The following is a 21,521-nucleotide window of genomic DNA, read 5'->3' on the forward strand; positions in this document are numbered from 1 at the left end:
TGATCTCTTATTGCAAATCAATGTAAAAATAGAGCAAGGCTTTTCTAAAAGCTGGAATAATTAATGAACCAAGGCAATACTGATGTAGAACAATTGCCCTCAAGATTGCCCAGAGAAGGTCCCAGTTTGAAATGCTGCTACATCCATTAATCTTGGAATTTTCTTTGATCCCATCAAAGCAGTAAGGAAGCTGGGGTTGTGGGGGGAGGTGGTTTGCAACAAAAGCTGTCACCAGGGAATCTGCTGATTCAGTGTCATGAATGTCTATTCAACCTCACCTTATACAAACAGGACTCATTTTCAGCTGCTGCAGCAAAAGAAAGAGTCCCTATTTATTTGATTATGTCAATAAGATAGGATGGTTCATGGAAATATGCAGACCACTAGTTAGAAATAATTCCTATCTTTTTTTTTTAATCCCAAGACTATTTTTCTAGGTAAAATAACCTCAAGTATGATGCCCTATAACTATTAGCAAAACCTGTGGATTAAATATAAGTTATACCTGGATTCTCTCTGATGCACATGAAACACTGCATTATTGAAAGACTTACTTCGTTCATAATTTTTGCATTATTCTGGGCCAAAACCATGTTCATTGAGTCCATCAGTGTGGAATACTTCAAAGTGTCTGGGTGCTGGCGGTACTTCTTTTCACTAATAATCTCCATGGCTTTCTTGTTTTTCTCCGCTTCCAGGGAGCCCAGAGGGAGCCATCCAATGCCCTTCATGAAGTCAGCATAGTCGGCCTTGTACTGATTCTGCAAAAGACGCAAAATTAAATCTTAAAGCTTCCCAAGGATTCCAAGTGTGTGCTTAATATTCTGTAACTTCCACTTCATTTATAACTTTTCTGTAATTTTTCCACTTCAATATTTGGTGGAATATTGGTATTCAACCAACAGTATGTTGAATTTCATCCACTTCCTCCCTAAGCTTTCATCTTTTTTATATTTCCTTGCAGGATAAATTAAAAATAAGCAGAAATGTCTTTGTGACTTTTCTCAATGTCTTCATAATGAAAAAGTACTAAGGAGTACCACATAGATTCATCTGCCAGGTGACTGTTATTTCCTTGAGAAAGGTGACAATGCTGACCTTTCTCACAAAAATTCCCAAGTCCCCTTGGTTAACAGATGACCATGGAAACCCCATGTTTCTCTTATGCCATCTTTGATCACCCACCCCTGTTACAATTCCCTCAGGTATGCCAGAAACTTTCCTGGTACTTTGTGTAAATTTCATTGTTTGCCCCTCTGCTTTGACATCTCTCTCTAAAACTGTATCATGGTTGCTTTCATTCAGACACTATGTAAAGACTTAGCTTTGTCTTAGATGAAGGGTTTTAGAGCCTCTCTAAAATTAGAGAGGGAGGCACTGGTGAGGGAAAGGGAGCAAACTCTTTTTATTCCCTGGCAATTAATAGCTCAGCCTTCACATTCCCAAAGAGAAATGTAGGCTTGGTGTGGTCTGCTTTGGGTTTGTAACTTAATTCAGCTCTCCAACCATCAAATGGCCTCTTTAGCTAAATTCTTGGCTCTATACTGTCTTCCTTATATTTATTCCAAAAACGGCCTCAGCCATCACCTCCTCAAAATTTCATCAGTAAGATCTGCAAGGTTAGAAGTGGTGGAATGAAAGCCGGTTGGGGGGTTGGGGAGGGGGCCTGAGCTATCAGGTTATCCGATTTCTTTTCCTTTCATTCCTCTATTAAAAGCCTAATATGCTTTTGACCATCTTTGCTAGACATATGTCCTTCACTACATTCTTTGTGAAACGAAGTTCCATTTGCTGTCGTGGTATTCAGAATCCAACAATGTTCACACCAACAACAGCAGAAAAGACGTCTTTCTAGAATTGATCTCCTTTTGCTAAAAGACATGAATTCAATCTAAGGTAACAAATGAAACACTCTGTGGGAAATTGCAGAAGAATTTCTTTCAGGATTTTCAAAATGTTATTACTTATGGTCATTCATGATTGCTTATTATCCAGAGTAAATGCTCTGCAAATGTTGTGGCTTTCACATACATCACTTTGAATCTGCATCATATTTTTGGCCAATTCAAAGTTCATGGCATCAGGAAGCATGTTGTAGGTATGGATCACGTTCCTGTAGTTGGTGTTGGTGGCTACTTCCTGAGACTTCTTGGCTGCTACCACACTGAGCATGTCCACCGGGGTGTGGAAGGAGGTCTTGGATTTCTCGTATGCCTTCTTGTATTCCCGGTCTGACTGCATCTTGGCCACTTGCATGAAGTGCACCAGCTTGGGGTCATCTTCCAGGCTCCGGAAGCCAATGTGTTTCCCTTTGGCTTGTTCATAGGCTTGTTTGTATTTGTACTGTGGACAGAGAAGAAATTGTGACAATGAAAATGGTGAAAGAAAGAGAACAAAGTACCATTCGCTACATGACATTAGCTTTGTCTTAGGTGAAGGGTTTTAGAGCTACTCTCAAATTAGACAGGGACGCATCGTGAGGGGCAGGGAGCAAACTCTTTTTACTTCAGTTTTTTTCCCCCAGACTTGAGTTCATGGAAAGAAAATAACCTTAGAGTTATATGAAGAGATCTGAAAATAAATTGGTTTAGAGAGATTTAGAAAGCAGATTTCCCCACTCATCTGTCTGAATGACAAAAAAGGCTGCAGGCATGATTTTTCATGGTGCATCTTTAAATTCAGGAGAGAGACTGGCCATGGGCCTCCTGGATAAAACGTAGATTGCATCTTTACATTTGCTTAGAATTGTCTGTAAATAACTTGAATACTCTAAAGGCTACTTATTTTAACAAGACTCAGTCACTATTTACATTAATTAATGAACAGATGATTAGAGGGTGCTAGGATGGGGGGAAGGGAGGTGTCTTGTACGTCACATGGGATAGCATTCCCACCAACCCTGAGTAAAGCTGACCACAGCTCCTACATGCACACAAGCTTGACACATTTGTTCTTACTTGCTCATCCCCAAAAAGGTCCAGTGGAAGCACTTACATCACTGGCAATGTCTCTAGAGGCTCTTGCAGCCTTAATTGCAATGGCATCAGGCCTTAGATCATATCCTTTCTTCTTTTCCTCTTCCCAGCCAGCTTTGTACAGTTTCTAAACAATAAAATAGAAAAACAACAGCATCTTGTTATTGGGGTTAGAACAGAGGTCCCAACTACAAAGTGGTTGGCATGTAGAAGACAGACATAAGTATCAGTTCCCTTTACCCTTCTCCCCAGCTTTTGCTGTTGTTAATCTACTTACATCACTCATGGTGATTTGGTTTACTCTGGAGAGTAAAATATCTGGTGTGTCTGGCATGACATGAATGGTGGTCTTGTCCTTGTTCCATTTTTCAGTGTAGAGCCTCTGCAATGAGAAAGTCAGGTGCATGATTTTACAGCAGGACAAGTTTACCTCAATGCTAGCAACGGGAAGAGATTGGCATTTCCATGGTAGAAGAGGTTAAATGTGGTATTAGAGAAATGGATGAAATAACAAAAAGATGGGCCGAGTAAACTAAATATACAATGAGAAAAAAACATTATTGAATAAGGGAACCCTCTACCACCAAAGCATCAAATACCATCTTGCCTCCTCTGCACAACTCGGTAGAGTTTTGTGGTTCTGTCACATTCGTAACATGCTATTGGGAGATGACCTGAGGGGGGTCACTATGAAAGAGAACACTCTCAACATGATGGAAGCAACAGAGTCCTCCTACCAACACCACCAAGACGATCAGAAAGATAGAAACACTGAAGGAGATGATGGGGGGCATTTCCAGGCTCAATGGCGTGAGCACCATGAGGGTTCCCTGGGCGAGGCTAGCAGGTGAGTCCTTACCTTGTCCATGTTCAGTTTGTTACTCTTGTTAAGTGCCTGTTCCATTGTGTCCATGGCGTATGTGAACTTTAGCTTCTCGGGGTGCTGGCGATACTTCTTCTCACTAAGAATCTCTCCTGCTTTCTTTGCCTTCTCCACCTCCAGGGACTCTATGGGGACCCAGCCAATCCCTTTCATCCAATTGGTGAAGTCAGATTTGTACAGATTCTTTACAATGAAAAACAAAAAAACATTTTTCATTTCAGAAAGAGTCAGGGCTTGGGTTTCTTTGGCTACATGATTTACTTACAATCAAAAAGGAAAAAGGGAAGATGGGCAGGGGAAAAAAATCTGCTTTTTACTTCCTACAGTCTTTCAGAAGAAATTAGTTATAAAAGTGATTGCATTCATGGTGGTTTTGAACAGGAAATTCTGACCCAGCAATTCCTTTAAAAAGTTAACTTTCTTGAGGAAAAGAAAAATTAACAGAATTTCACCCTGGAAGGAAAATTATATAACACCCATTTGAATCTCCTAATTTTTCATAGACAACATCATATGTTTGGGTCTAACACCAATATTTTAAATATATATGTACGCATATATAAAAAATTAACAACAAAACTACCTATAGTTCAAATGAGTGAAATCCTAAAACTCCCAGTTTTGGAGGGGATCCTTAATTACAGTGAGTGTGGCCAGGTCTGGGATGCAGTAAGTGGTTCCTATTTTTCCCTCCCACCCATTAGAAATGGATGACAACTTGATAACCAGTACATACATCACTCTGAATCTGCATGGCATTCCTGGAGTGCTCCACATTCAAGGCGTCAGGCAGGAGAGTATAGTTGTGGTATGGCTGTCTGTAGTTGGCATTAGTGGCAACCTCCTGAGATTTCTTCGCAGCTGTCACACTGACCATATCCAGAGGTGTGTGGTACTTGGTCTTGCTGGCTTCATAGCCCTTTTTGTACTCACGATCAGACTGCATTTTGGCCACATTCATGTAGTGAACCAGTTTAGGATCATCCTGAAGGCTGAGAAATCCAATTTGCTTGCCTTTGGCTTTCTCATAGGCCTCCTTATATTTGCACTATTTGAAAACAAAGGACAAACAAAAGTTGGAAAGCATAGCAGTTTGATATAAACCTAATTTATACAACACATTAAGCAAAAGCTAAATTCAGTCTGAATCTAGATAACATCTAAGTTTTTTTCATACTTTAAAATAAACAATTAGCAAAATATTTTTAATGGCTCATCTTGAGAACTGCTCTGGAGAGATCATTAAGAATGGAATAATGGGATAGTTTATATTTACACTCTTCATAAGTAGATTATTTGAATATACCCAAAGGTTCCTGAGAAGTTTATTACGCATTTGATATACACTTTTATTTATTTATTTTGAGACACGGTCTTGCTCTGTCCCCCAGGCTAGAGTGCAGTGGTGTGCAGTCATGACTCCCTGCAGCCTCCAACTCCTGGGCTCAAGGGGTTCTCCCTCCTCAGCTTCCCAAAGTGCTACGATTAGATGTGTGAGCCACCATGTCTGGCTAATGTATGCTTTTTTATTATCGTATTTCCATTATTAATTTGTATTAACTTAAAAAGTATTTGCATAATTATGAGTACATTTCAGCCCTAATACAAATTAGTGTATTAATCTTGAAATTAATGTGTTTTTGCTCTATCAAGGTGTTTATTATGTCAATTCATATAGGAATATAACTTAATTTGTAAAAAAAAATAATTAAAATCCTGTTATGTAATTAACTTAAAGTAATTAACTAAAATCCTGTTATGTAATCCATGGAACTAGAAATATGGAAAACCACAAAGAATTAGCAAAATATTTTTTCTGGTTTTCCATGTTTCTATTTCCATGAATTTTTTTCTTTGTGGAAATTATAAAATTAAAATGTTGTATTCTTTTAAAATACTTGGAGACTTTTCTAATTTAGTGTTATTTTAGTATATCATGACTTTTTCTGTGACAAAATCCAAATAAAAAGTGTTTAAGTTCCTAATGATAGTAATGAAAATTTCAAATACTTCACAGTTTTTAAAAAAGAATTTTCTTCTTTGTAACAGCTTTATTAAACTTTCAAATATGTGAAAAATATTTTAAGTGAAGCAATATAAACAATGTAATTGGCAATCAGGATTTTAGAAAATATTTTTATATTATAATTTCTTTACTTGATTGTTCATGCAGTTGATACAGTCTTACATATCACATATAGATTTTTTTTTTTCCTTTTTTAGAGACAGGATCTCACTTGGTCACCCAAGCTGGAGTGTAGTGGTACAATTACAGCTCACTGCAGCCTCAAACTCCTGGGTTCAAGAGATTCTCCCATCTCAGTCTCTCAAATAGTTGGGACTATAGGTACACACCACCACACCTGGCTAATTTGTTTTTATTTCTATAGACACAGGGTCTTGCTATGTTGCCCAGGCTGGTCTTGAACTCCTGAAGTCTTTTAGATAGACAGAAAGTTTCCTACTTTTAAATAAGACTTACATCACTAGCAATATTCCTTGAACTTTTTGCAGCAACAATTGGGATGGCATCTGGTCTCAAATCATAGCCCTTGGCAAGAGTTTTCTTCCAATCTGCTTTATAATAAGCCTTCAAAAAAGTAGAGGTTATTTGATTATTTGACAACATTAAAAGAGGAATGAAACAGAATGCCAAAATATTTCTTATAAAACATGTCATAATAGATCCATTTCTATTAAGACAATCTACAAAGTTAGGACTATTTGTCTTTTACATATATATTAGATTTTATTTAAAAGGATTAGTAAACTGTTTACACAGTATAATCTCAACTGATCAAAAAATGTATATTTTTCATAACAATGCAACAGAAAGGTAATGCTTTGACTGTTGGATAACAGAAGGTTTTCATTTATTTTGCATAATTTTCTATATTTTCCAACTTTTCTATAATATATAATACTTTTGGGAAAAATATTCTTGCAATGAAGTATTTCAAGCTTATGGAAAGATATGAATACCAAAACTAAAAATACAGATGTAGTACAACTCAGCTTTTATTGATCTTACTGCTTAAATATTACTTATAAAATTAGAAAAAAATTTAAATGAACCAAAAGCATAGGAATGTATAGATGGAGATGAAACAGAACCTAAAAACATTGGAAAGAATGACTAAGCCATCTTTTAAGAAATTAACAATTTTATCCAAGTTTGATTATGTTTTTAAATTAGGATTTATCAATATCTTTTTTTAGAAAAGGAAACAATTCATAATAGTGGATCTAAACATTACCACCAATTAGGTGTCTAGACTACTCAAGAGAGAGGCTAGTTACATACAAAAAAAGAATTTGTGAAGAAAACGAAAATTTTCTGGATATTTTCATAAGTAATTAAAATAAAAGTTGCCAAAAGCAACATTTTCCACACTACAGACTAGGCACTCTTGTGTTTTCTAAGCTTGTCTATCTCATGTTCCATTTTTTTTTTTTTTAAATGGGACACAATGTACTTGACTGACTTTACAACCCACTAATGAGTCACAGCCCATAGTTTGGAAAAGTCTGTATTAGGCAAAATTGTATTGTGGCCCTAGGCTCATGTTGTATGGTTAAGGGTTTAACGTGGAGGCTCTGTGTTCACACTCAATTTCCCCCTCTACAATTCTCAGGGCAAGAGTTACGAAGAACCAGAAAGGAGAGGCCCGCATAGGCAATATTAGCACTGGGCCAAATACTCACGTCACTCATGTTGAGGGCGTTGACCTTGGCTTGAATAAACTGAGGCAATTCAGGATCAATAGTGTACTTGTGCTTCAGTTTCTCTCCCTCCACCTTGTAGTTCAACTAAAAGCAAAGGAGGCAGCAAGCACATATCATTAGCTCACATCATGTAAGTTTCATCAAGCACAGAGACCTTTAAAAAGGAAGCCTATCATTGTGTTTTCCATTTACGAAACAAATGCCTACTCTGTTATAAGGGAGGGGACCCTGGTAGATGCAATTATGTTCTCATTCTACCAGTATTTACTGTGGGCCAGGCAGGATGGTACATTCTGTGTTTAAAGAGGTGAGGAAGGCAGATCTGTCCTTATTGGAGCTTATTGTCCAACAAAAGGGACAGACAAAAAAACATGTAAACTACAAACTATCACTAGAATTTGTGATGTGTGGTCAATGGAGTAATTGTAGCAAAGAAACAAGGATGGTCAGTAAAGCCACTCTGCAGAGGTAATATTTATGCTCAAACTTGGAGACGGGGCAGAGGAAGAGCATTTGGGACCTGAGGCTGGAAATGTCCTGGCCACCTTGAGGAACTGAAAGCAGTCTAAGTCATGGGGCTGGAATGTGCCTGGGTAGAGGTGCGGTGGGGCGGTATTAGACAGGAGGTGCAGAAGGGTCATAGAGAGGAGGGTCTTTTCAGTGAAGTTGATGAGTTTAGATTTCACTTCACATTCAAGAAGTTCCTAAGGGGTTTTACACATGAAAGGGACAGGCTTGGATTCGTGTTTTAAGACAGGCTTTTGTGGTTGTTTGAGACCCCAGGCAGGGAGTCCAGATAACAGGTTATTGCAGTTGTCCACATGAGCCATACGGAAGCTGGAAGTAGGGTTGGTGGCCGTTGGGAGCAGGCTGGCTGAGAGATATTTAGGAAGCTGACTCAGCAGATGCACTGGATGTGGGAGTTCACACAGGGAGGTGTTAACAGTGGCTGCCAAGTTCCAGCTTGAGTAACGAGGTAGATGTTGATGGCATTCATTGTGATGGCGAAGACTTTATATAGTGAGTGTACAGTTTGCCTAGCTAACTGGAAAAACACCACGAGAAGCGACATCTCGCTCGGTACAAAATAAATCAAAGAATTTATACCGTGTATTACCCCTAAGATAGAATTAACCCTTAGACATCTGTGATAATGTGGGGGCAGAAGCTAAAATCCACAGATATTCAAATCCAAGGCAAGGAAAGCGTTCCCAACCTTCCAAAATCTGGGGCTAAAAATACAAAAAGTCTTTCTTTGCTTTTTACTTACCCCTCTCTTGCTGGTGGAGGCATTTTAACAGAACTCTAAAATTAACAAGTCATGTGAGGCCCTGAGCATTGTAATTAGCTTCTGACAGAAAGAATAAGAGTCCATATAGATATGGTCTCAGAATGAGATCCCAGATGACTGCAAATAAACTGCTTATCTCCTCCCCAGAGGCCTCATTCTAAGATTGCCTCTCAGAACATGGAGCTATTATGCAAGGGGATTAGGACATTACGCCTCTTCCCTTTATGACTAGGTAGAACTATTGCAATCAAAACAATAAATAGCTTCTTTTGCAATTCAGACAGAGCCACAGATAATAATAGTAATAATGTCATTTCATATGTATAATGTGTATCTGCTTACAAATAGCACAGGCTCTCTACATTTGGAAAACAAAGCGAATTTGGTATAGCCCCTCATTTTTGCCTCCCTGTTTTTCCCATGTTCAAGATCCCAGTTGCTTCAGAAGTCAGCCCTTTCTCTCGTACCTATGAAAGCAGTTTATTTGCTGACATAGATGCATCCTCATGCATTGAATTAGGAAGGATGGTGGAGCGGCTCAGACATGTGGGGTTATTTATGGACAAATCCTTTGAAAGGAAACCACTCACATCACTTAGCTGCTTTGTGTTCTGCTGAGCCAACACCATGCCCATGGAATCAGGCACACTTGTGAACTTGATGGTATCTGGGTGCTGTCGATACTTCCTCTCATTTAATGCATCGCCTGCTTTCTTGGCCTTCTCAACCTCCAGGGAACCAATAGGGATCCATCCGATGCCCTTGAAGAAGCTGTTATACTCGTCTTTATACACATTCTGTAAAAGGGTAAGCTCATATGAGAAGATACCCTGGAGAATATTCAAGGGATGTTTCTGGGATCTGAAACTCGCTAGCCAAGGGAAAGGAACAGCAACTCTTCAGCATGCTCATGTCTGACTGTCACAGAGCTTATCTGGAGGGTGGTAATAAGAAGAAGCTGCTCTGTTGTTACAGTGCATTACACAACACAGAAGGGAATCTAAGTCACATATTTTCATGGATACTGCTAAAAACATTTTTTGTTGTTTTTGACAATAAATTGGTACTTTCCACAATGGTTGTTTATCTTAAAGCAGGTTTTTTCAAGTCTCTTACTTGAGACTGGAAGCCTGATAAAATGGAGAGAAATGACCATGCTTCAGAATGCATTATGCAACACAGAAGGGAATCGAGGTCTCCAAGGGTACTGCTGGAAAATATTTTGTCACTTCTGACAATAAACTGGGCTTTCCTTTTGATTTCACTGATGGCTCCAAAACTAAATTACATCCATACTGTCCACCTAGGCTGTGCCTGAGCTCATCCGGGGAGCAATAATTTCATCAAGTGACAAGAAATATGTAACAGCTCTTCCCTTTACAGAGGACAATTCTAAGAGAAATCTGGCTCCTGCAGAAGGAAACGCCCTGATTGTTAAACACCTCTCTGTGCAGCTCTCCATGAATCATGTTGCAAGCATAAATCTTTCCTGGTTCATTTTAGATGACTCATAGATTTACATGGAAGACATTGTGACCTTGAGTTAATAAAGGAAAAAAATAAAACCCCACCTTTCCCAAATTCAGGAAGGATAGAAAATTCTTCTATATTGCATTTTATATCTATCACCATTGCAGCCAACCCATCAGGAATATCCATCTTCTCTTGCTGAGAATCAAAGTGGCTCTCATAGTTAGTGGAATATACTTTTATCTTTCATTCATAAGTTATTAAAGACAACATTAATGATTATGATATAAGCATAGAAAGCAAGCAAAAACAGCTTGTCTACTATGCCTTTAGTAGTCTTTCAGTAATGGTTGTTTATTCTAAAATGAATTTTTCAAATATCTTACTGTAGTATGAGGTCTAATAAAAGAGAGAAATGATCATCCTTTAAGTGCAAACATCTCTGGGTCTGTTGTTACACATACTTACATCACTCTGAATTTGATTGACATTCCTCGTATGCTCAAGACTCATGGCGTCTGGTAGGTATGTGTAATGATGCAATGGCTGTTTGTAGTTGACATTGGTGGCAACATCCTGGGCCATCTTTGCAGCTATGATGCTAACCATGTCCCCAGGGGTATGGTAGCTGGTTTTGGTGTTCTCATAGTTCTTCTTGTATTCACGATCGGACTGCAACTTTGCTACATTCATATAGTGGACAAGCTTGGGATCATCCTGGAGGCTTCTGAAACCCACATGCTTTCCCTTTGCCTTCTCATAAGCTTCCTTGTATTTATACTGTGGAGGCAGAATTGGGTTAGCAAAGTCCTAGGCATTGATAACATTAATGCTACAATTATATTCACATACAAAGACACTCAGAACATTGTGACTTTCTCAAGAGTGTACAAAAAATGCAAACCACAACCTCCTCCAAAAGGTTCAGTGAAAACTTATATTGGAGTTTCAAGCCAATGTCATGATACATTTGAGATCAGTTTATTTTCTTTGCTATGACTCCTAGATGGTTTGCATGTGGAATTTTATTTAAAACAAACTGAATTTTCACACTTAATATGAACATAACACATTCTAAAGATAAGAGCAGTATCTCTTGGCTTCATAGAGATGTGAGTGTTTTCAATTTAATATGTTCTTTTACGTCACAAATATGGGTCCCAGCTGAAAGACAGCTGGGCCTTCACCAGCTTCTTTTATCAGCAGCTGCTTTCCAAGCTCACTGCTGAAACAGCTGCAAATGAATTAAGGAGCCACAGTAAGGACAGGACCTGCTGTGGGGTTTTCCCATCAATAGAAACCTAACGGACAAAGTTCTGCTGTCCACTGTCTCTTGCTGCTGTAAGCAGCAATGGGATATAGATTGAGCAATCCTATAACAGGTCAAAACCTCAATTGTTATGCAAGACAATTCAAATCCACTTAAACGCTGCAGACTTTCAGCTCCTGCAATTTAAGCCTTAATTCATAAACAAGAGTTTAGCAGGCAAAAGGAGTCAAGTAATTTCTAGGCATGTGAAAAAGCACTGTGCAGTTGCTAAAAATAAATAAATAAAGTTGTATCATAGACTTTCACTCTCTACTTAAACTAGAAATGCATTTCATAGTGATGTGCATTGTGTGCAGATCTTTGAGAAAGACATTTTCAGTCCCATTCCTCCAAGAAAAGCAGTAGCATTTTTACACCCCTATCTCCTGTGTGGTCTGTACACCTGGTTGGTTTCTTCTCTTTTCTCAAATCAAGATTCTAGTCCCTGGGATAGCATGTAACAGTGAACTCTGCAGGGCATGCATGCTTTCTAAAAATTTTGTTTTTTAAAGATGGAAAGGAGTAGAAGTGTATACTTTTTCTGGTACAGATGAAATGGACATCAATTTACATGAACCAAAATTATATCCTAAAAAAGTAGACTTTTCCCCCTTTGGTTTATAAAAATCTGTACATTTTATATAACATTTTTTCAATGTTTTTAATACAGTTATAATGCAGTCAGTCATTTGAATTTAATGTGGTAATGCAGTCAGGATGTTCCCACTGAAAATAAATGTGGGCTGTCAGAGAAATGTGTCAGTGAAGGTAATTTGGGCTGTGAATCAAAGGAGAAAGCCACTGTCAGATTTATGACAGCCCTGCCAAGTGGGGTCAACTGAAAAGAATCACAAAAATATTTCTAAAAGCGACAGGTTTTCCAAACAATATTTTGAGACTTTAAATGCCATTAATTTGACATATTTCTTTCAATGAAGTATCAATTTAAACAACATTTGATTACTTTTTAAAAAGGCAAACACCCAAATTTCATCTAAAATTTTTACTCACATCACTGGCAATGTTTCTCGATGCCTTGGCTGCAGTGATGGGAATAGCGTCACCCAGCACATTGTTGCCCTTGGCTATTAAGTCATGCCAATCCCGTTTATAACAGACCTGGACAGAAAAGCAAACAGGATGTCAGCATCTGTGTACTCATCAGCTTAAGTGATTCCTCAACTGCTGGGATTGTTTTGTTCTTTTCCAGACAGAAGTTAAAGGAATCCTCCATAGCACATACCGCTTTAGGAAATCACATTGGCAAAGTGTCACACTTTGTGTGCAGCATGAGATCATTGAACTCTGCACTAATTATTGACCTATATCTGGTTTTGACACCTATTGAAGAGAGGAATATTCAAAGACTGGATCCAGAGAAAAAGAACAACGTTTTGGAAACTATGGTATGTGAGGATCAGCTAGAGACACAATGAAGTTGTTCATTCTCATGAAAGGAAGGTCAAGAGAACACCTGGTGGTGAGTTTTCGAAATTTTAGGGTTGTTATTTTAAAAAGGATCTCATTTATTGTTATGTTTCTGGAGGATAACAACCTCCCCCACATGCAAAACTAGGAAAATTAGGTAGAAGTTTTAGGGGAATAGATGTTGGGCTCTACATAAAGAAGAATGTTACATCCTTTAAAGTTGTCCTACACTTGAAAAGGTCACCTGAAGAGGTAAAGGACCATCCTTATGGGATATGTTTCAATGGGGGATTTGTGGGAAACTGACCTAAATAAATAGTCAAGGCACCATCCTACTGTTAAAGTCTATGATTTTATTGTCAGGTCTGAATTTGACATCTCAGCGAAGACTCTACTTACGTCACTTATATTGTAAGCATTGCACTTGGCCTGGAGAAACTGAGGAAGATCAGGACTCATAGTGTATTTATGTTTCACATCTTCTCCTTTAGCTTTGTATAAGATCTGCAATAAAATACATTTCACATAGTGCAGAAAGGAAATTCTATTAACTGCTTGCTTTAAACAGTTATTTTTAGCACAATCAGCCACGATTTTCTACTGTTAAAAATCATCAAAGGCATTTCTCTCTCTTTTTTTAAAAACAAAACAAGCATCTTATTATCTTAATACCCACAACTTTGTGTGTTAAAATAGAAAGATAAAAAAATTCTTAAGAAAATAAAAATTGTTCACTGCCAGAGGTGAATGGAAAGGTAAATTCAACCATGAAATCCTAGCAAGAATAATAAAATTCACCAGAGCCAAATAAATTTATTCTTTGCCTGTGAGTTAATAGTTCTCACATTTTTGTAAGTTTTTGTTTCTTTATCCCTAGAGAGAAAACAGTAGTTAGAATAAATCTTTCATTTCTGCTAAAAACTTTCCAAAATAGAATTGTATCAATAAAAGCATACAATAATTTCCTCATAATATAGAGGTGCTTATACACCAATCTAGCATACTCAAAAGGCTCACTATTTCATATTTACCCTATGTTGTTACTTTAAAGAATTATATATACTTTTCACTGAAAGGTGTCAAAATATGTGATGCAGAAATCTTACTGCATCCTCCTATCATATACATCCTTATTTCCCTGGCATGCCTACGTGGAGTATGACAAGTAAACTGGTATGCATGCAGCCAAGATAAAATCTGACATGGCTAATAGCTAAATTAATCCCCAAATACTAAATAATCTCTTCTAGGACCCAAAGAGTTATCTCTAAGTCCTCACTGCCTTTAAGCACAATATCTAAGCAATCACAGATTCATGAATTCAGCCTTCTACGCAGCTCCTTTTCTGACATTGCTACTGCCTTAGCTTCAGTCCAATTAAGAATTCCTCGGATTTCAGTGACAGCCTTCTAATTGATCTTCTTGCCTCCAGTCTCTCCTTTCCAAAGTCTCCACACTTGGGGCCAGCATTGTGTTTTAAAATACAGGCCTGATAATGGGACTCCACAGATTAAACACATTCAACATCTCTTTTTTACCTACCACATAATATTCAGACTCTAAAAATTAGCACATGAGCCCCTTACTAATCAGGTTACAATTTTGAGCCTTTCGCGTCTATACTTTTTCATTCCTTTTCTACTGCTATTATATTTTTCCTTTTGCCAGGAATGCTCGCTTCTCTCACTTGCCTGGGAAACTCAGGTAGGCACTTACCTTTGTACAAGGCACCTCCCTTGCTCTCAACATTTTCGTCTCCTGCAGCATTTGTCTCTCTGGATGACAATGCCCTGTTTGTAGCCATGTCTTTGTCTTATGCTCTTACCCTACATTCTTGTGAATTTCCACATCCCATGAATCCTCATCTATTTCATCTTTTTGCCACCAGCAGGTACTACAGTGCCTAGCACACAGATGTTCAAAAAGCATTCATTAAATAAATTAACAAGTGAATGCTTTTGATCTTCTATACACCAGACTTTCCTTTAGAAACTTTGACTTCAGCCACAGCATAGACGCTGCTCATGTACAGGCACCAAACGACACTCATCTCAATCAGACCTAAGTTAAAAAGTCTATGATAATAGTATACGCTGAATTCTTAGGAGCAAAGACACATATTCATATGTATTACTTCTCTGTATTAATGTTTTATATATGAAAAGAAAATATGAGAAGCTTAATATAGAATCGAATACAACAAATCTGCCAAAATAAAGTGTCTGGGATTTAAGCTTAAATTCTGTGTATGTATGTGTGCATGTGTCTGCATGTGGCGTTCTAGAATAGAATTTTTCCACCATGTCACAATATTTCAAAGATTTAAAAGGAAGATAAAAAGCAAGAGAGAAGAAAATGTTAGTGCCCAAACTAAACATAACTGTAATTTAAAAAAAAATTAAATAAAATAATAAATTTAAAATGGAAAGAATAAAAATATTGGGCTGCTGTTGACTTAAATTGCCCAGAAGAATAAAAACATTGGGCTGTGGTTGACTTTTCTTAAAAGCTTCCTCCATATCCTCTGTCCTCTCTATTTTGTTGTACTCACATCACTGACTTGCTTCGTGTTCTGTTTTGCCTGGACCATAACTGGGGAGTCCACGATGCTGGTAAATTTGAGGGTGTCTGGATGTTGCCTGTACTTCTTTTCATTCAGAGCATCACCGGCCTTTTTAACCTTTTCGACGTCAAGACTGCCGATAGGAATCCAGCCAATGCCTTTCATCCAGTTGTTGTAGTCTTCCTTGTAGACGTTCTACAGCAATGGAGAAAAGAGGAGTGAGGGCCCAGGCCAGGGTTTTTCTCATGGCAGACCCTGAACCTACAGGTGGGTTTTCTTGAGGAGTAAATGACACTTACATCACTCTGTATCTGCATCATGTTCTTAGACAGCTCCAGGTCCATGGCGTCAGGCAAGTAGGTGTAATGATGGAGAGAATGCTTATAGTTGACATTGCTGACCACATCCTGAGCTTTCTTAGCCGCCACGACATTGAACATATCATGGGGCGTGCTGTATTTGGTCTTTGTCTTCTCATAGTCTTTTTTATACTCCCGATCTGATTGTGTCTTGGCCACATTCATATAATGAACCAGTTTAGGGTCATCTTGAAGACTTTGGAAGCCAACCATTTTCCCTTTAGCTTTTTCATAATCTTTTTTGTACTGAACCTATTGTAAACAAAGGTAGGCATAATTTAAAATATAGCTTTGAAGGTATTACTAAACAATGAGGTCATGATTTGAAGTAATTGAGCTTCTCCTAAATTCTTGTACTTCAATAACTGAACAATTAGCAATTCACTTCTATATGCTTTGAAATGTAGCCTGCTTAAAATAAAAATGTTATGTATTACAGAACCCACTTGATTGTCTGTAGCTGTTTCCAAGAGAGGTTGAGATGGGGGCATTACCATAATTGGTATCAGTAACAAAATAAATCTCTATAGTCTTCCTTTGCATTTAGACATTGGTAAAGAAACAGGAAAAGATAAATATTTCACAATCTCTATCAATTTTATTGTGTTACTAGAGTGCAAGTAGCTGGATATTTGATTAGTTTTAGCATTTTTTTATAGCAGCAGTAGGATGTTAATATTAATAAGAGAATTTTAGTAAGTCCTTGGATATTCAAAGGGAGACCCAGAGCCAGGAGCAGGTAAACACTAACTGGCTCTGGGTAACACAGTGAGGGGGACTGAGCTTCCTTGGAGAGATGTGGAGGGCCCTGTGGGACACTAAGAAGCAGAGGCACAAGGGCAGGTTTGTGGTATGTCGGGGCAGGGGTGGCTGAAAGAAGGCACCCACGGAGAAAGGCGGTCAGTGAGAAATTCTGGGTGGGACGGGGCATTTCAGGATGAGGACATTTGTTATTCAACCATCACATATTCACACTGCAGCGATGGAAACCTAATTTCAAACAATCAGGAAAGTGGTGTTTGGGACTCTAGGAAGTCAAAAGGAAGGGGCTGTGTTTCATTTCTGGGTCATACAGGGCAGCAGGAGGAGACCCGCAGGAGGAGGGCCCAGGTGAGCTCAAGCCAGCCAGGAGCCAGAGGTCAGCTGAGAAATAAAAATCTCAGAGATGCCACAGAAATCATGGGGAGGGGGATTCCAGTTCCTATAGAATAACAGATGGGGCCTTGGGCCAGTTTTATTTAAACCTCAAACAGCAAAGTGACTTCATTTCACATCTTGGATAAAGACAAATAGGACAAGAAATAAAATTCTTAACTCTAGTAGAACCCAAAGACTGGCTATTAGAGGTGGTGAAATTGAGGCTAATTTACCTGTCTGTAGAAGTAATGAAGGAAAAAGGGAGAGGAAAGGGAAAGAAGAAGATCATATCAATAAAGTTTTGAGAAAATTTTACCATCAGGAGGCAATTATGACTTAAATGGTATCTCCACAAGAGAAGTAATGTGAGTCAGTGTAGAAATAGACCCCCTCAAAGTTAAATCTATTTAGGGAACTTTATTTCCTGAATAGTTTTCAATCAGATTTGCTTCCAACTGGGGACCACATGCATGGAGACATTTGGGTCATTGTCAGACCCCAAGCCCACCCACCCACATTTTCTAGTTGCCCACGTATGACCACAGCTGGACTTACATCACTTGCCGCCTGCCTGGCAGCTTTGGCAGCTCTGATGGGAATCGCATCAGTTCTCAGGTCATATCCCTTCTTGCTCAAGTCTTTCAAGTCTGCTTTGTACATATTCTGAAAGAAAAATGTCATTTAAGTACAACTTAGAGACCATATTAGTAGAGTCTGACACATACATCAGCCCAAGTCCGCCCACGCACCTCACTGATATTGTAGGCATTAACTTTAGCTTGGATGAACTGGGGCAGGTCTGCTGGCAGGTTGTATTTGTGAAGAATTTCCTCTCCTTTGGCTTTGTAAGCGATCTGAAAGAGATAAAAATGCACAAACAGAGAGAAAAGTTTAATGGCACTGGAAAATAATTTCCTAATGGATCCTATTTCACAGAGGTGGTTTTAAGGAGGACACTCTTGTGCATTTGCATATTCATGTGCAAATATCTGTAGGCATTCGAGGTCTCACATGCAGTTGCTTAGGATCCTGTCTCAGTGCTTATTCAGTTTTACAAAGATCCCTTGGAACTTGCACTAGGAACTTCTGGGCCTAGGTAGGGGCACAAAGTGGCAATTAGCCCAGGGAGGCGGCCTGATGAAAATGGTCACCTGCAAACACTTTCCTGAGCGTGGGAAAGCATAATAGGGTAGAATACACCAACCACCTATATTATATTTTGTGGGAAATTAAAGATAAGTAGGTTAAGAAATAAAATTCTTGCTATACTCATTCTTTCTGGTCTTTCCTAGAAACAGGCTTGTAGTTTTTGTTGTCATTAAGAGAAGTTCCTCTTACCTTTTCCTTAGAAAGCAATGTCAAATGGCTAAAAGGACAGTCAGCACAATATACATTATTGTAAATATATTAATTAGGAATGCTTTATTAATGAACAGCTGGGGAATTGCACAGCTGCTCATGTAATTGGGTCTCTTCATATTGTATAATAACTACAGGTGATCAGTCCATTTGAAATACGAATGTATTTGTATTAGCTAACATCTACTAACATATAGAGAGGATTAACACTTACATCACTCCTCTGGGCCTGGTTAATTTTAGCCTGTACTGTAATTGGAGCATCTTCAATCGAGGTAAACTTGAGTGTGTCTGGATGTTGGCGATATTTTTTCTGTTCGGCAAATAAAGAGAAAAACAATCTGGTTTTTCACTGAAGGCTAATATGTCAAAATCCCTGAAATTTATTTTGAAGCAATAAGGAAGATTTTTTATGATTTTAAAATGTAAAAATACTAGATTCTTTATTGGTTTGATGAATGCAATACAAAATTCAATATTTTTAAAAATCCATTTAATTGTGGAAGTTTTGGGCAGCACAGACGCAAATACTGCTCTCAGGAACCAGACAGACTCCATTCTTAATTTCTTGCCTATGACATGAAAGAAGATACCCTCAGCTAAGCAGAAAGCAGAAACATCACAGAGTTTTCTAAAGGTTTGACAGAAAAGTAAGCAAGGAGATTTAAAGTGTCTTTGCAGGACACAAACAAGTTCTCTTTTTCCCTGTTACTCCATCAGCAAATGGCATCAAGAAGCTGTGCGGTTGAGGAAGGAAGAATTGAAGAACTAGGGCAACAGCTAGGAATTATTATTAATAGAGGCAGGACTTTTGCTCTGCAAGCCTTAATGTGGTTAGCACATAAATTATCACCAAAGCGCTTAAGGGGCACTGCAGAGCAGACCCTGGGGAGGTGTGCCCACTGGGAGCTGTCAACTTCTAGCCACTTTAGTCCTGTATTCATCTCATATATTTTCCCAGTCCTCTTCCTTTGTGCATATTGTACATCCCACTTAGTAAGATCCCTCTTTCAGCTTCAGACTTCCAAAAACCACTAACCCAGAAGAACTATTTTCTGGAAGATCTTTGAGTAGACAAAATGGTTTTCATCGAAAACAAAGCACTGAACAAGAAGTAAAACTTGAGTGTGGAAAGTAACCTGCACACAGCACCTCTGTCCTGCGTGTTGTCTGCCCTCTTTGAGGATGCACTGGCCTGACAGCATGAGACTCTTCAACTGTCACAGAGGAGGGACACATAACCTTGCTGGCTTATGAGGCTCAAGATCATCACTATTTTTTCTTACACTGAATTATAATTTATATATTACTTCAAAGCCAACCAGAACATGACATAGGGAAGAATTCTTCAAAGACGATTTCTATAACAGCTGTGTTATTCATAATCACACAAAAAAAGGAAACCATCCACATATCCCCAAACCGGTGAAGCAATAATAACAATGTGGTACGTATTATGCTAGGGCAGAAGTAATTGTGGTTCTTGCCATTGCTTTTAATGTCAAAACCGCAATTACTTTTGAACCAACCTAATAAATCCATACAAAAGATTACTAATCAATAATTTTAAAAAATTACAAGCGGAATCATGGATGAATCACAGAAACATGACATGAAGTGAAAGAAGCCGGATACAAAAGAAATTTCTAGAAAAGAGAAAACTTTAGAGACAGAATGCAAATCAGTGGCTGCCTGGGGCTGAAGATGAGAGCAGGAATTTAGGGGGAAATTTTTGGGGGTTCTAGCAGCATTTTAAAATCTAATTGCAGTGATGAGTGCAGAATCATATGAATTTATTAAAACTTGTCAAGGTGTATACCTAATTTTATTGTATGTAAGTTATACCTTAATAAAATTGTTAAAAATATTTATAATGAATAGTTCACATCAACGATTTTGGTAATATAAAGGTCTGTGCTGGTCTACCTGGGTAATTTATGCACGTGGTAAGTTTTTTCCTTAGCAACAGCGACTGGAGAATGAAGCAATGAAGGAGGCACTGTCCATGGTTTTGAGAGCTTTAACACAACATATTCACCACTCGCCCTCTGACACACCCAATGGCTTTACCTCATTAAGGATGTCTGAAGCTCGCTTTGCCTTTTCCATTTCTAAGGACCCAAAAGGCACCCAGCCACAACCTTTCATCCAGCTGTTGTAGTCAGCTTTGTATTCAACCTAAAACACCAAGAGAAAGGTTACATTTCTTTGCTGTGTCATCTTCATTATGTAAACTCCAATGTTTTATTCAAAACAATGTTTTTGAGATTTCCAACCAGCTTCCTTACTCCAGACACTAAGGTTATTGTATATATTTCTTTGCTGAGAGATAGTAACAGCTCTTAGATTTTTGCTTTCCTTCTAACTGGCATATGTTCCATTTCATCCTTATTTCCAACGTAATGGAAGTATGTGGTACTCTAATTCCAAACTGGAAAATGCTCAAGTCTAACCTGCCCTTTAAAGAATAAGTGAAATTGTCAGGTAATCAAATGTGAGACATTTGTTTTCTGGAACTTTAAGTATTATGTTTCTATCAAATTAAAATAGAAGGCCACATTGAAGGTGGATTATTTGCTCATTTTCTAGCTGTGTAAGACTTAATGGAATTATTTGTTCTGCTTGCACTCATGGCCCTTCATGTGTACTGGTCCACTTTGGAGTGTTTCTACATTGGCTAACAACAGTTTAAAATAGTTGCACTTGTTAATTTGCATAAGGGAGCAGTTATTATTTGGAATTAGTCCTAGTTGAGGCACAGTTACTTGATGGTATTAAAATCATGAGCTACTTTTGTTGTCTGACCATCGGTGGTACCAAAAATGCACATTTTAGATACAAAATTCAAACTGTTGTTCTTTACTGTGGGCCTTTTAAGTGGAATGCAAAATCAACAAAGTATTCAGTTCCTGTCCTTCAGAGGCTTATGATCTATTTGGGGTGAAAAAACATAACAAAATCAAACTAATGACAAGTAGAATAACAATGCATAATATAGAATTGTTAGTGGCAGGAATGTAA

General features: G+C 38.2%; 1 protein-coding gene across 50 annotated transcripts in view; it reads right to left on the minus strand.

The window, feature by feature from the left end:
- NEB (nebulin) overlaps positions 1 to 21,521 on the minus strand; it is a 204,562-nt gene that overhangs the window by 137,756 nt on the left and 45,285 nt on the right. For all 50 annotated transcript variants that reach the window (XM_032286403.1, XM_032286401.1, XM_032286400.1 and 47 more), the window contains 18 exons: positions 20,571 to 20,678; positions 18,715 to 18,813; positions 17,891 to 17,995; positions 17,697 to 17,804; positions 15,945 to 16,256; positions 15,634 to 15,840; positions 13,482 to 13,586; positions 12,666 to 12,773; positions 10,814 to 11,125; positions 9,466 to 9,672; positions 7,564 to 7,668; positions 6,341 to 6,448; positions 4,595 to 4,906; positions 3,835 to 4,041; positions 3,253 to 3,357; positions 2,995 to 3,102; positions 2,032 to 2,343; positions 555 to 761 (listed from right to left, as the gene is read on the minus strand). In XM_032286403.1, the coding sequence (XP_032142294.1) occupies positions 555 to 761; positions 2,032 to 2,343; positions 2,995 to 3,102; positions 3,253 to 3,357; positions 3,835 to 4,041; positions 4,595 to 4,906; positions 6,341 to 6,448; positions 7,564 to 7,668; positions 9,466 to 9,672; positions 10,814 to 11,125; positions 12,666 to 12,773; positions 13,482 to 13,586; positions 15,634 to 15,840; positions 15,945 to 16,256; positions 17,697 to 17,804; positions 17,891 to 17,995; positions 18,715 to 18,813; positions 20,571 to 20,678 (3,135 nt within the window). The remainder of the gene's footprint in view (positions 1 to 554; positions 762 to 2,031; positions 2,344 to 2,994; positions 3,103 to 3,252; positions 3,358 to 3,834; positions 4,042 to 4,594; positions 4,907 to 6,340; positions 6,449 to 7,563; positions 7,669 to 9,465; positions 9,673 to 10,813; positions 11,126 to 12,665; positions 12,774 to 13,481; positions 13,587 to 15,633; positions 15,841 to 15,944; positions 16,257 to 17,696; positions 17,805 to 17,890; positions 17,996 to 18,714; positions 18,814 to 20,570; positions 20,679 to 21,521) is intronic.

The sequence above is a fragment of the Sapajus apella genome, unplaced genomic scaffold, assembly GCF_009761245.1.
Source record: "Sapajus apella isolate SASKATOON/1434 unplaced genomic scaffold, GSC_monkey_1.0 scaffold18, whole genome shotgun sequence".
In the NCBI taxonomy this organism is placed as follows: domain Eukaryota; kingdom Metazoa; phylum Chordata; class Mammalia; order Primates; family Cebidae; genus Sapajus; species Sapajus apella.